Genomic DNA, 11,313 nt, shown 5'->3' on the forward strand with positions numbered 1-11,313 from the left:
CCCAAAGCGCAGGATTACAGGCTGAGCCACCAAGCCCGGCTCCATTCTAAATCTTTACCACCTTCTTTAAGCTACTAACTTCACCTACAAACTGACAGCTTCTTTTCCCTCTTAATAGAGACTCAGCTCCCTTAATTTTCCAACCCTACTACAAAATCAATTTCCATTCCGCTCTTACCTCCATCCTTCCATTCTCTGGGTACAAGGCGACTCTCCTATTCAGAGTAATCCCGTTATTTATGCTCTAGATTTCAGCTTCATCTTGCCTCATTGAAGGCTTTGGTATGGCAACTGTCCCCCTCTCCTGTTAGTTCCTTTCCCCAAACCTACAATTTCACCTTTCTGCAATTGGCCTCTCCTTCTTTCCATCCTCATTCAAATTTCTCAATCCACCCTCACTGGTTTTACTTTGTTGCCAACCATTCACTTCTCAGTTTTCTGTATTTTGGTTTCTACTTTCACCATTCCACTACAGTTGCTCTTACTCTGATGCTAAGTCCATCAGAAACATCTTGGTTCTCCATGTTATCTTCCCTGGCACTCGGCCCTCCTGGCACAACTACTCCTCCCTTGTCTTCTGTGCCAACATTCTCTTTCTACCCTTCTCTGATCTACCTGCAGTGTTTCTTCTTCCTCTGCCTACCCTGTTGGTGTCTCGGGTATCTTGCCTGGGTGTTCCAGGGTGTTTTGCCCTTGATGCTGTTTTCTTTTCATTCTATCGTGCTCTCCTTTGGCAACCTCACGCTCACTGGTCGTAATTTCCATACACATACTGACACATATCTTCAACCCTAACCTTGCCTGTAGGTATCGAATTGATACACATTGACTATCTCCACCCGCATATTCCAAAGTTTCCTTTAAACCACATGTCTAAACTGAAACTAATCATCTAGCCTCAACCCACAAACTTGCTCCTCTTCTTATATCCCTATTTACATTGGTGTTATCACAATTTACCCAGACATCTCAGCTGGAAACCTAAGAGTAATTTTCTACTCTTCCTTGGCCTTTATGACCATATCCAACATATCCAAAACAGTCTTCAAGTCTTACTGACTTTATATCTCTCAAATCTCTTAATCTGACTCTCAACTCTATTCTCACTATGGTCAGTCACACTTTAGCTCAGACCTTTAATATCTCATGTCTGGTTTCTACAAAAGTCTACTAAACTAGTTCTGATCTCTTGTCTCATCCCCTCCTACTCATTTTGTATAATGCTACCTGAAAGGTTTCTCTAGCACTAAGCCTGACCATGTCCTTTGCCAAAACCCTTCAATGTTGTCACTGCCTATAGGATAAAAGCCCAAGATCCTCTCTGATTTGAACTCCTCCCTATTCCCTGGCTTTGGTTCCTACCACTCTCCTCTTGCATTTTACCAGCAATATTTAACTACTTAAAACTCCTTCCATACGCACTGTGACTATGTGACTATGCCCCTGCCAATATTATTGTCTGTCTACACAGACAATTCTTATCCATCCTTGAAAATCACTAATCATCTCTTTTTCATTCTTTCATTCATAGCCCTCTACCTTCTACCAGACTAAGTCACTCCTTCCTCTGTGTTCTTTCTAAACCTTACTTCTTCATTCATATTACAGTATGTATCAGCTGAGGGTGGTGGCTCATGCCTGTAAGCCCAGCACTTTGGGAGGCCAAGGCAGAAGGATTGCTTGAGCTGAGGAATTCGACACCAGCCTGGGCAACATAGCAAGACCTTGTCTCTACAAAGAAAATAAATAATTAACTGGGCATGGTAGTGCACGCCTGTAGTCCTGCTACTTGAGAGGCTGAGACAGAAGGATCACCCAAGCCCAGGAAGTCAAGGCAGGCGGAAGTAAGCCATGACCATGCTACTGAACTCCAGGCTGGGTGACAAAGTAAGACCCCCAATTAATATGTATTCATTGAACTATATTTGGAACTTCACTGAGGGTAGAAAATGTGCTTCATTGTTTTTGTGTATCAAATACTTAGCATAATGCTCAACACACTCAATAAATGAAAACTGTCTGCATTCCTGGAGGCTCACTCTGAGGAAACCAGAGGAGAAATGTGAATGGCATGACTCTGATCCCAGGATTGCACTTTCCCTCAAATGTTAAGTAGTGACAAGCCTCTCTTTTCATTTCCAGGAAGTCTCAAGTTCTGACAACCAAGAACCATAGATTCTGCCTCCACAACCATAAATCTGGCTCCCAAACTTATTTTAGCTTTTCCTGGCCTATTTCAAAAAGACATTTTTGGAAGGAAACATGCCATCCAAGGCTCTGCCTGTCCATCCACATATGTCCACCTCTCTTTCTCTCAAATGTCCATGAGGAGAAAAGATCAAAGCTCTTACTTTTTCAACTGAAGGCCCAGCCCAAACCCTTCCTTATTCGACGGCTGGAAAACCTCAATTGATGGTTCTGTAAAGAGAAGAGAAGGCTCCTAGTAGGTACATATCTCTACCTTCCTGGGATTCCAAAGCCACAGTTCAGTGGAATAGCATCCTTAGATTCCAAACCCAGTAGCTGCTGGGTACTCTAAACAACAATGGTGAAGGAAGAAAACATTTGAGGCAGAGGTAGATTCTAGAAACTGTCTAGTTAATTTCTAATATCTTCAGTAGGATGTTGAGGAGAGGGAGAGAAATAAATTATATCTTGGAACAAGAGAAAACAACGTCATTAACCAAGAAGGTCTTTAGGGAATGACTATCAGGAGACAGGAATAAAGATACCAGTGGCAGGAAACTACAAAGCCCCTACCAGTGGCCTACAGATTGAGCCCAAGGTCCTTTTCCTAATTTTTCTCTGCCAAAGTTAACTGAGGACTTTGGATTAGACCACACTCAGAGCACTCATTTGCCCAAAGTCCCTGTCTTTACCTGGTCCATCAAGGTACTGGGAGAGAGAAAATCTCAGCCTCAACACAATAGGTTCTGTCCGGAGGACCTTCCAGGCTGTAGAGACTTCCTCCTAAAGAATAAGGGAAACAGTTTCCAGTTTAGCAACACAGAAGAATGGACTTAAAGATTCCCCTTTATGACACACACATGCACATGACAGTACACACCACTGTCTGCTGATGGTCTAGGAAAGACAGAGATGAAGAATATGTGCTCCAAATACAGCACTCAGGAACAAGACTCCTGGCCTACATGACAAATTCCACAAGTCCAGCTAGACATGTTGTTGGCAGGTACTAGCCCCACTTACATCGAGGAAGCTGATGTTGATGTGGAGGTCAATGTCCACGTCATCGATAGTTCCATATTCTCTACAGAGGTACAGGCAACCACAAGTGAGACTCATCAAGAGATAAAAAAGGGAACAGAGACTGAAGTGGAAGGAAAACTGAGCCCAGGGAAAGGGGGCGGCAAGGATAGAAGGCAGTTTTGTACCCAGGGTCTTAGCTACATCCTTAAGTCAGAAGCCTTTCTTACCTGAAAGGTGAAACTACTGGCCTAGAGAGATCCAGGATACAAGGCAATTTGTGTAAGATAAGTGTCCTTCCTTTCTAATTCTCTACTGTCAGCCAAGTATTCTGATGTATTCTGAACAATTTCTACCATTAAGTTCATAATTTATCCCACTATCACACCATAAAAAGAAAAACCTCTAGCCTTGTAACAAATCAGAAAAGCGGCTTGCTCCCTGATATCCCTGAAGCAGAGCCCCACCTGATGGACACAGAGTTCTCACTGTAGATCTCCTTCACGGCTTCAATGTCTGCATCGAGCTGCGGGTGTCGATACAGGTCAGCTGCACAGCTCCCCTGAGATAGCAGAAAAAATAATGGTGGAAGAGAGGGGCAGAAGAAGGGAGATGCAAGGAAGAAGAGAAATGATTTAAAAAGAACACGAAGAGACACCAGGAACAGAAGAATCAGACAGCAGCAGTACAGGAGAAGTGAAAGCCACTGACATAAAGGGGTTCTTGGTGGTGACCCTAGCAAGGGATTTCATTGACAGGCAAGTCTCCCTCCCATCAACCAAATGTAGGCTTTACTTGAGGAGTTCACATCCTCAAGTTTCCAGCTTTTCCTCTAAGACCTTAACCAGGATACTCAGGTAAACCTTCTATGATAACTCAGAACAAACTGAAGAGTACATATTTTAACACAGATTGGTCTCAGACTGGTTCTATTTGAAGAGCATTCTGAGAATGCAAGCTTTTTTTTTTTTGGTCAGGGTCTCACTCTGCTGCCCAGACTGGAGTACAATGGCATGATCATTACTTATGGCAGCTGTGAATTCCTGTGTTGAAGGGATCTATCCCCACTGGCCTCCTAGGTAGCTGGGACTACAAGTGCGCACCCACCACACCCAGCTAATTTTTCTATTTTTTTGTAGAGACGGAGTCTCACTATGTTGCCCAGACTGGTCTTAAACTCCTGGGTTCAAGCAATCCTCCTGCCTCAGCCTCCCAAAGTGCTGGGATTACAGGCATTTCTGCTCAGGATTGTGCCCTGGACAGTTGATGACATTAAGCAATCACTAGCAGAATGATCTTCTAAGATTCATTTCCCTAATGAATGAAACTATCTTCATTAACTAATGAGAGAAGAGTCAGAAAACAATTATTTCAACTAAGAACATATGGGTAGTCTCCATATACAAAGGATGCAATTTACCCCAGAGGACGGATGAGTCCCAGACACAAGCCAGGACATGGGATCAGCTCTGACAAGACCATGCTAGACCACACCAACATTACATCCCATCTCTTCTATGCTCCAGAACCACCTCTTTCACTTCTGATGTATCCTGAGAGATGCACCTATCTAGACCACCCACCATGGGTCTTGGGGGATGTAACCTCACCTGAACTCCATAGAGAAATTCCTCTGATTCATTATCTCCCTCCGAATCATCATCGTTCCAGAACTGGCCTTTGATGTCCTAATGATGAGAAATAAGGATACCATGCTTTGTTAGGTCTCTATTATTCCAGGAATGGTGTGGGGTGACATTATGGGAAAAGGTCTTTGGCGACAAACTAACTGAGACCCTAATCCCTTTACACCTTTCACCTCACCCTTTGAGAATCTCAGTCTCTTCCTGAATCTGATCATATCCATGGCCTAGCTCTAACTTGGGAGGTTAACATTAGGAATTTTGGAAATACCTAATGGAGATTATTAAAGAAAACATTAGGAAATTTTGAAAACATTAGGGAATTTTGGGCTTCTTAAGTCTCAGTACAAAGGATGAGGCTCTGGTAGTCAGTGCGGGAGAGATGCAAAAGACTTTAATGTCAAGGTTGCTTCTTAAGCATGTCTGGGTTCTAATACAAGCCTGCCTCTTCTAGGATAATTATCCAAGGTAGCCACAAGCATACATGTTTTGTCTCACCACTCCTTTTCTATTCCTTAAAGTACTTAACTCTCTCCGTCTTTCCCAAAAAAACCCACCCAAACACACGCCAAGTAATACTGTTTCTGAGCCCCTTTTCTTTGTTTTAACTTCAAATAGCCACTCGACCTTCCAAAGGGTGGGAGGGAAATCTCACCCTAACAAATGAAACAACCCCCACTGAGTGAGATCTGCACTTTGTCTCATCTGACCTTTGGGCAACAGTTGGAGAGATAGGTAGTCAGTTCTCACCATTGGATCAGTGAGTCACACACACTCTCAAGTCAGTGCTAGGCAGCACCCCTCCATACCACCAGCTGAACCCAGGCCAACAAGATGGGCATTTAGGAGGCCACAAGGGAGACAAGGGAGGAGCGATGTCAGGGGCAACTGGAGATCTGCTGGGGATGGCAGGCTCTGCTGTGGTGTGACTGTCCTGTGGAAAGCAGACAACAACTGGTTTCACCACTCCTTAACAGTTGGGTGACACAGACACCATACTTATGAATATAGTTTTATTGTACATATATACAGACACTGCACATAGAGACATGCTTGCAAGCATATACACACATACTATATGTATATGTATGTGTATATGCAAAGAACTAGTTATTTGAAGATAATTAGCCACGAAAGAGTTACACAAATATAAGATGCTGCTACTCCTTTTAAACTGGAAAGCTGGGATTGGACCAGGTCCCTTCTCTAGTTTTTTGGGGGTTTTTTTTGAGTTGGAGTCTCACTCTATCTCACCAAGGCTGGAGTGCAGTGAAACACTCATGGCCACTGCAGCCTCAACCTTCCAAGTAGCTGGAACTAAAGGTGTGCCTCCACACCGGGTCAATTTTTTTATTTATTGTAGAGATGAGGTCTCACCATGTTGCCCAGGCTGGTCTCAAACCCACGGGCTCAGACAATCCTCTTGCCTCTGCCTCCCCAAAGTGCTTGGATTACAGATGTGAGCCACTGCATCTGCCCCTCCTCTAGTTCACAATGCCACTACAACTCCTGAAGCCGAAAGCAATGGTGGCAGGACCTGCAGCTTGTGCTGTCTAGTCAGTTTAATCTGGAACATTCTTCAGAGTACCAACTCCCACCAGAGTCAAGAACGAGAATCAGATTCTTTCTAGACTCTTTACTCCTAGCTATTTCTCCATATTGAACCATTATCTCTTTTTAAACACCAGTATTACTACAAGCCATTATCTGGCAATTATGCTAACTTAAGAAGTCCTCAACAATACCGAATATCCTCTGGCCATCATAGTCTGAGTGTCATCATCAAAATAATGCCCTGGTGATTTTGGAACCTATCCTCCAGATAAAAATGCAATAATGATCGCAACAAATGCTTAGAAAAATACTTAACCTCTAGCTCTTTACATACAATTCCCCTGCTTTCATCTAATCCTGCAGACACCTAACCCTATACTGCAACTGTTAGCCCCACTAAGGCTTCCATATACAGCAGGAAGGAAAAAACCTCACCTGTCAAAGGTTTTAATGGCAGAGGACGGCAAAGCTACGCTATGAGCAGGCGAAGCTTTCTGTTGCTCTCTCAAGCAGGTCACTGGCTCTGCATACACCTCATGCTAATCCACTCCAACCTCAGAGATGATCTTAGTCTCTAACACAGTTCTACTGAACTTTGGGTTTCTAGATGAGTGGTTTTCTGTTAGGGATAGTGGACCTGCAGCATCAGTACCACCAGGGAATTTGTTAGAAATGCAAGTTCTCAGGGCCCCTCCTAAGCCCTACTGAATTAGAAACTCCATGGATGTGGCCCGGTAATTTGCATTTTTAACAAGTCTACCAAGTTATTCTAATGCATGATAAAATCTGATGCAGATAAAATCTGTTCTAGATCCTTGTGTGTTCAAGGACCTGTGGTCTGCTCCTTGGATACCAACTTAAGTCTGGTTAACTGCCCCTATATGGGGACATAATGCACAATGCCAGGGCAAAGTTAGCATAGCAGTCTTTCAGCTGACAGTGCTGCCAGACCCATCAGAAACAATATACAAAAGGAAATCACAACTGAGGTTCTCAGAGATGAAATGACCTGATATCTGAGCTCTGCTTAAAACACTACCCTGGGCTGGGCCTGGTGGCTCAGTCTGTAATCCCAGCACTTTGGAAGGCCAAGGCGAGTGGACTGCCTGAGCCCGAGGGTTCAAGACCCTCGGCACCTTGGCAAGACCTCGCCTCTACAAATTAAAAAAAAAAAATTAGCCAGGCGTGGTAGCATGTGCCTGTAGTTCCAGCTACTTGGAAGGCTGAGGCGGAAGGATTGCCGGAGCCCAGCAGGTCGATGCTGGGGTGGCTTTGAGTGTGCCACTGCACTCCAGCTTGGGTAACAGAGTGAGACTCCAACTCACAAAAAAATAAATAAAATAAAAGAGTACTCTGGCACATACAAAAGAGTACTCTGACACATACACAAAGAAAAAGTGTGGAAGGTAATGGAACAGATGGAATAAATATGGCAAAATGTTGATTACTGATGAAGCCCAGTAACGTGTACATGAGGGTTTCTTATACTCCCCACTTTTGTGTATAGTTGTAAATGTTCATAATAAAAGGTTTTTAACAATTAGAAGCTACTTTAACAGGAGTTCTCCCTAGAAAGTCAACTCTAAATATTAACAGTCAGATTATTCAAGATTCCACGATTGCCTCACAGCTTTTCTTCAAACACATCAAGTATGTTCACACCAGAGTCTCTGTCCCTGCTGTATCCCATGCTTAGAATGCAGTTCACCCAGATATCCACCTGCTTTGCTCCTTCACTCTTTCAGATCTCTGCTCAAAGGTCACCTTGAACATCCTGTATAAAATGACACCACCCCAACATGCACACACTGGTACTCTCTCTCTCCCTTCCCTGCTTTATTTTTTTCCACAGCACTTACCATGTTCTAACATACAAAATGTTTCTCTGCCATCAGAATGGAAGTTGTGAGATTTTGATTGCTTCCACGGTCTATATTCACAGCCCCTTAACACATTTCTTGAATGAGTGAATGAATGAATGAACTCTCTGCTGGATACTTAAGCCAAATGGGAGATAACTACAAGGACCCAAATACTTCTACACTTAGACAAAATCATACAAAATGATTTTAAAAAGGAAAACTTCATTCACCTTCAAGAGCAGCTGAGAACCAGAATATGAAGGTCTGGAGCTAGTTTCATGAGATTTGAAAATAAACAGTCAAGTGCTGATCTGGATGGAGTAAAGAGGGAGACACGAATGTCCAGCCTGGCTTGTCTCGAGGTGAGTGGTAGGATGATGATGGCAGAGGCCAGAAATACCAACTTTTTCAAGGTCTTTGTCGCTGTAGAAGTCAAGAAAATTTTAGCCTCTCTCCAAGGGCTGGTGCTGCTTGGTTTCTGTTGCTATCACAAGGAGAGAAGGGTAGATAAGAAGGGGTTTTTCTTGTTCAGGGAAGAGACAGTTCAGAGAATGCAAGCTTTTTCAAACCAGAACACTTTAGTGAAAACTGTTTACTCTCAATACCCTTTCGTCTAGAGAGATGGAGAGTGGGTTTAAAAGGTGAAAAACAGGAAAAGGCGAGTGATGGGTCATAGGATTTACAGAATCATAGAAATTCCTTTTTTTTTTTTTGAGTTGGAGTCTCACTCTGTCGCCCAGACTGGAGTGCAGTGGTACGCTCCTGGCCATGGCAGCCTCGACCTGCCGGGCTCCTGCAATCCTTCAGCCTCAGCCTTCCAAGTAGCTAAACTACAGCTACCATGCCCAGCTAATTTTTTATTTATTTATTGTAGAGGAGATCTTGCCAGGTTGCCTGGGTAGGTCTCTAACCCGCGGGCTCAGGCCATCCATTCGCCTTGGTCTCCCTAAGTGCTGGGATTACAGGCTGAGCCACCAAGCCCAGCCAGAATCATAGACATTCTAAAGAATAAGCCTGAGAGGTGGCCTAGCTCAAAGTTTTCATGTTATACATAGAATACTCAAGCCTAAGGAGGTCAAGAAACGTAAAGTTAGGAGCATAATGGAATGGGACTTAAGGACACTTGGCAGGTCCTAATTACATCTGATCTTTACTGTGATGTGGTTGTAACTAATTAAGGCAGTTGTTAATGAATTAAGCAAGAAAGACCTTGCTGATCTTAATGAGGTAAAGAAAAAGAAACCTTTCAAAAGAAGCTGGGCCAAAGGCAGACATGAAGAGTGCCCAGAGAAGGGTGTTGTTAAACTCAGTGTTTAGTCTGGGTGATGGCAGCTAACACAGAAAGCTTCATGAATTTGCAGGGGAAGGGGCCAAATGTAAATAAAGCCCCAAGTATGGATCACAAAGGTCTTTCCCTAGGTCCACAGAAGCTACTCAGCGTGTGACAACAGTTTATCTATTCAAAGAAGCCGCCGATCTCAACGTCTGCGTTCTGCATTTGGCTCCGGCTCTGTGGTCCTGGGAGAGGAGGTTACCCGGCTCCACGCCGTGCACTCCTTTCTCAGAAGGACCAGGCCACCGAACAAAGGGTGCAGGGAAGAACCTCGAAGGGGCGACTCCCGCAGGGGCGACTCCCGCAGGCCGGCGCTGCACGGGGGACCCCTTGTAGAGAGAGAATGGGGCCGGCCCAGAAAACACTCCCTGCCACCCGCGCTTCCAGGACAGGCCCTGCGGCCTCTTTTGGGAAAGCGGTTGCATCTCTTCTCCGGGGTTCCCCGGAGACCCCAAAGACACCCCGCACCTGCCTCCCCGGGGAAGCAGCTCTGCGCCGGATCGGGACCGCCAGCCGCCGGACCTGAGCGAAGCCCGTCAAGCCCAGGAGGGCCCCTCCCCGAGCCACCTGATCCAAGCCCCTCACTTCACCCACCCCGGCCGAGGTGGGGTGGGCCCCGAACCCCTCCCGCCCGGCTGCCCCGCCCAGTCCCCATGACAGCTGCCCCCCAAGCCAGCCTCGCGCGTGTACTCACGGCGACCCCGGGCCGCGCGCGGCCGCCGCGGAGGGGACTAGCGGCCCGGGACGCCCCGCGGGGGCGGAGCGGCAAGCCAAGGGGCGGGGGCCGGGCCGGGTAGGCGAGGTCGCGCACCCCACGCCTCGTCGTTCCGTCACGAGCGCGCTGAGCCACTCTGCGCATGATCGCGCGGCGACACCATGATCACGTGGCTCACTCGCTCCCAACAGCCACGCGGCCTGAGTCCCGGAGCGCAGTCGGCGCCGCCGCCAGCCGTGGAGCGCATGCGCGGCAGTCGCCAATTGGGAGGGATTGCGCCGTGACTCGGGGAGGGTGCGTAGAGAAAGAAGAGAGACGCGCGGAGGGTCTGCCAAAGGAGAGTATTTGCTCTATCGCCTCGTGTGGTTGGGAGGAATGAGCAGGGAGGCAACCCACGTTGCTTTGTATACTGTGAGGGAGCCCCCTCGCCAGAGGCAGGGGCCCACAGGTAGAGATTGGGAGGGGACTTCAGGACTCCCTGGTTCAAAAATGAGAGTCAGACACCTCAGTGTTTTTCAACACTTATATTTGACTTACTTGATCCTCTGGTACCTGCGGTGTGCTGGAAAACACCCTGGCCTTCTAGTCAAGCAACCTGGGTTCAAAGCTTGGTTTCCCAATGGGTACACACGGACATACAGAGTGGGATGAATAACAGACGTTGGAGACTGCAAAAGGCGGGGAGGTAGGAGGAGAGTGGGGGCTGAAAGATACCTGTTTGTACAATATACACTAAAAGCCCAGATGTCCACTATGCAATATGTGCTTGTAGGAAACCTGTACTTGTACCCCCTAAATCTATTTTTAAAAAAATTTTTTAAAGAAAAGACTTAATTTTAGTATTCATTGATTGTGTATCCTTACACAAAGACTTCCACTTTCTGGGTCTTAGTTTTCTCATATTTGAAATGGAGACAAAAATACCTGTTTCATGAAAATGTTGTGGCAAGAATGAAATGAAGTAGTACTGGACTGAACCACACGAAATTTGTAGGATAT

General features: G+C 45.8%; 1 protein-coding gene across 17 annotated transcripts in view; it reads right to left on the minus strand.

Annotated features, from left to right (window-relative positions):
* Window positions 1-10,374, minus strand: part of PARP6 (poly(ADP-ribose) polymerase family member 6) — a 30,016-nt gene extending 19,642 nt beyond the window's left edge. For 6 of the 17 annotated variants that reach the window (XR_002481236.1, XR_002481234.1, XM_021706101.1 and 3 more), the window contains exons 1-8: window positions 10,185-10,366; window positions 8,497-8,750; window positions 5,601-5,784; window positions 4,818-4,895; window positions 3,675-3,769; window positions 3,211-3,271; window positions 2,880-2,970; window positions 2,352-2,418 (exon numbers count right to left, since the gene is read on the minus strand). Coding sequence is in view for 14 of the 17 variants with exons in the window: in XM_021706101.1 (XP_021561776.1) it covers window positions 2,352-2,418; window positions 2,880-2,970; window positions 3,211-3,271; window positions 3,675-3,769; window positions 4,818-4,895; window positions 5,601-5,603 (395 nt within the window). In the remaining 3 variants the exon portion in view is untranslated. Of the gene's footprint in view, window positions 1-2,351; window positions 2,419-2,879; window positions 2,971-3,210; window positions 3,272-3,674; window positions 3,770-4,817; window positions 4,896-5,600; window positions 5,785-8,496; window positions 8,751-10,071 lie in introns of all 17 variants that reach the window. The other 11 variants (XR_002481235.1, XM_008072835.2, XM_021706081.1 and 8 more) reach the window with 6 other exon arrangements.
* Window positions 10,375-11,313: the final 939 nt, after the last annotated feature.

This window comes from Carlito syrichta, unplaced genomic scaffold (assembly GCF_000164805.1).
Source record: "Carlito syrichta isolate Samal-C Ts95f unplaced genomic scaffold, Tarsius_syrichta-2.0.1 Scaffold115619, whole genome shotgun sequence".
Lineage (NCBI taxonomy): Eukaryota > Metazoa > Chordata > Mammalia > Primates > Tarsiidae > Carlito > Carlito syrichta.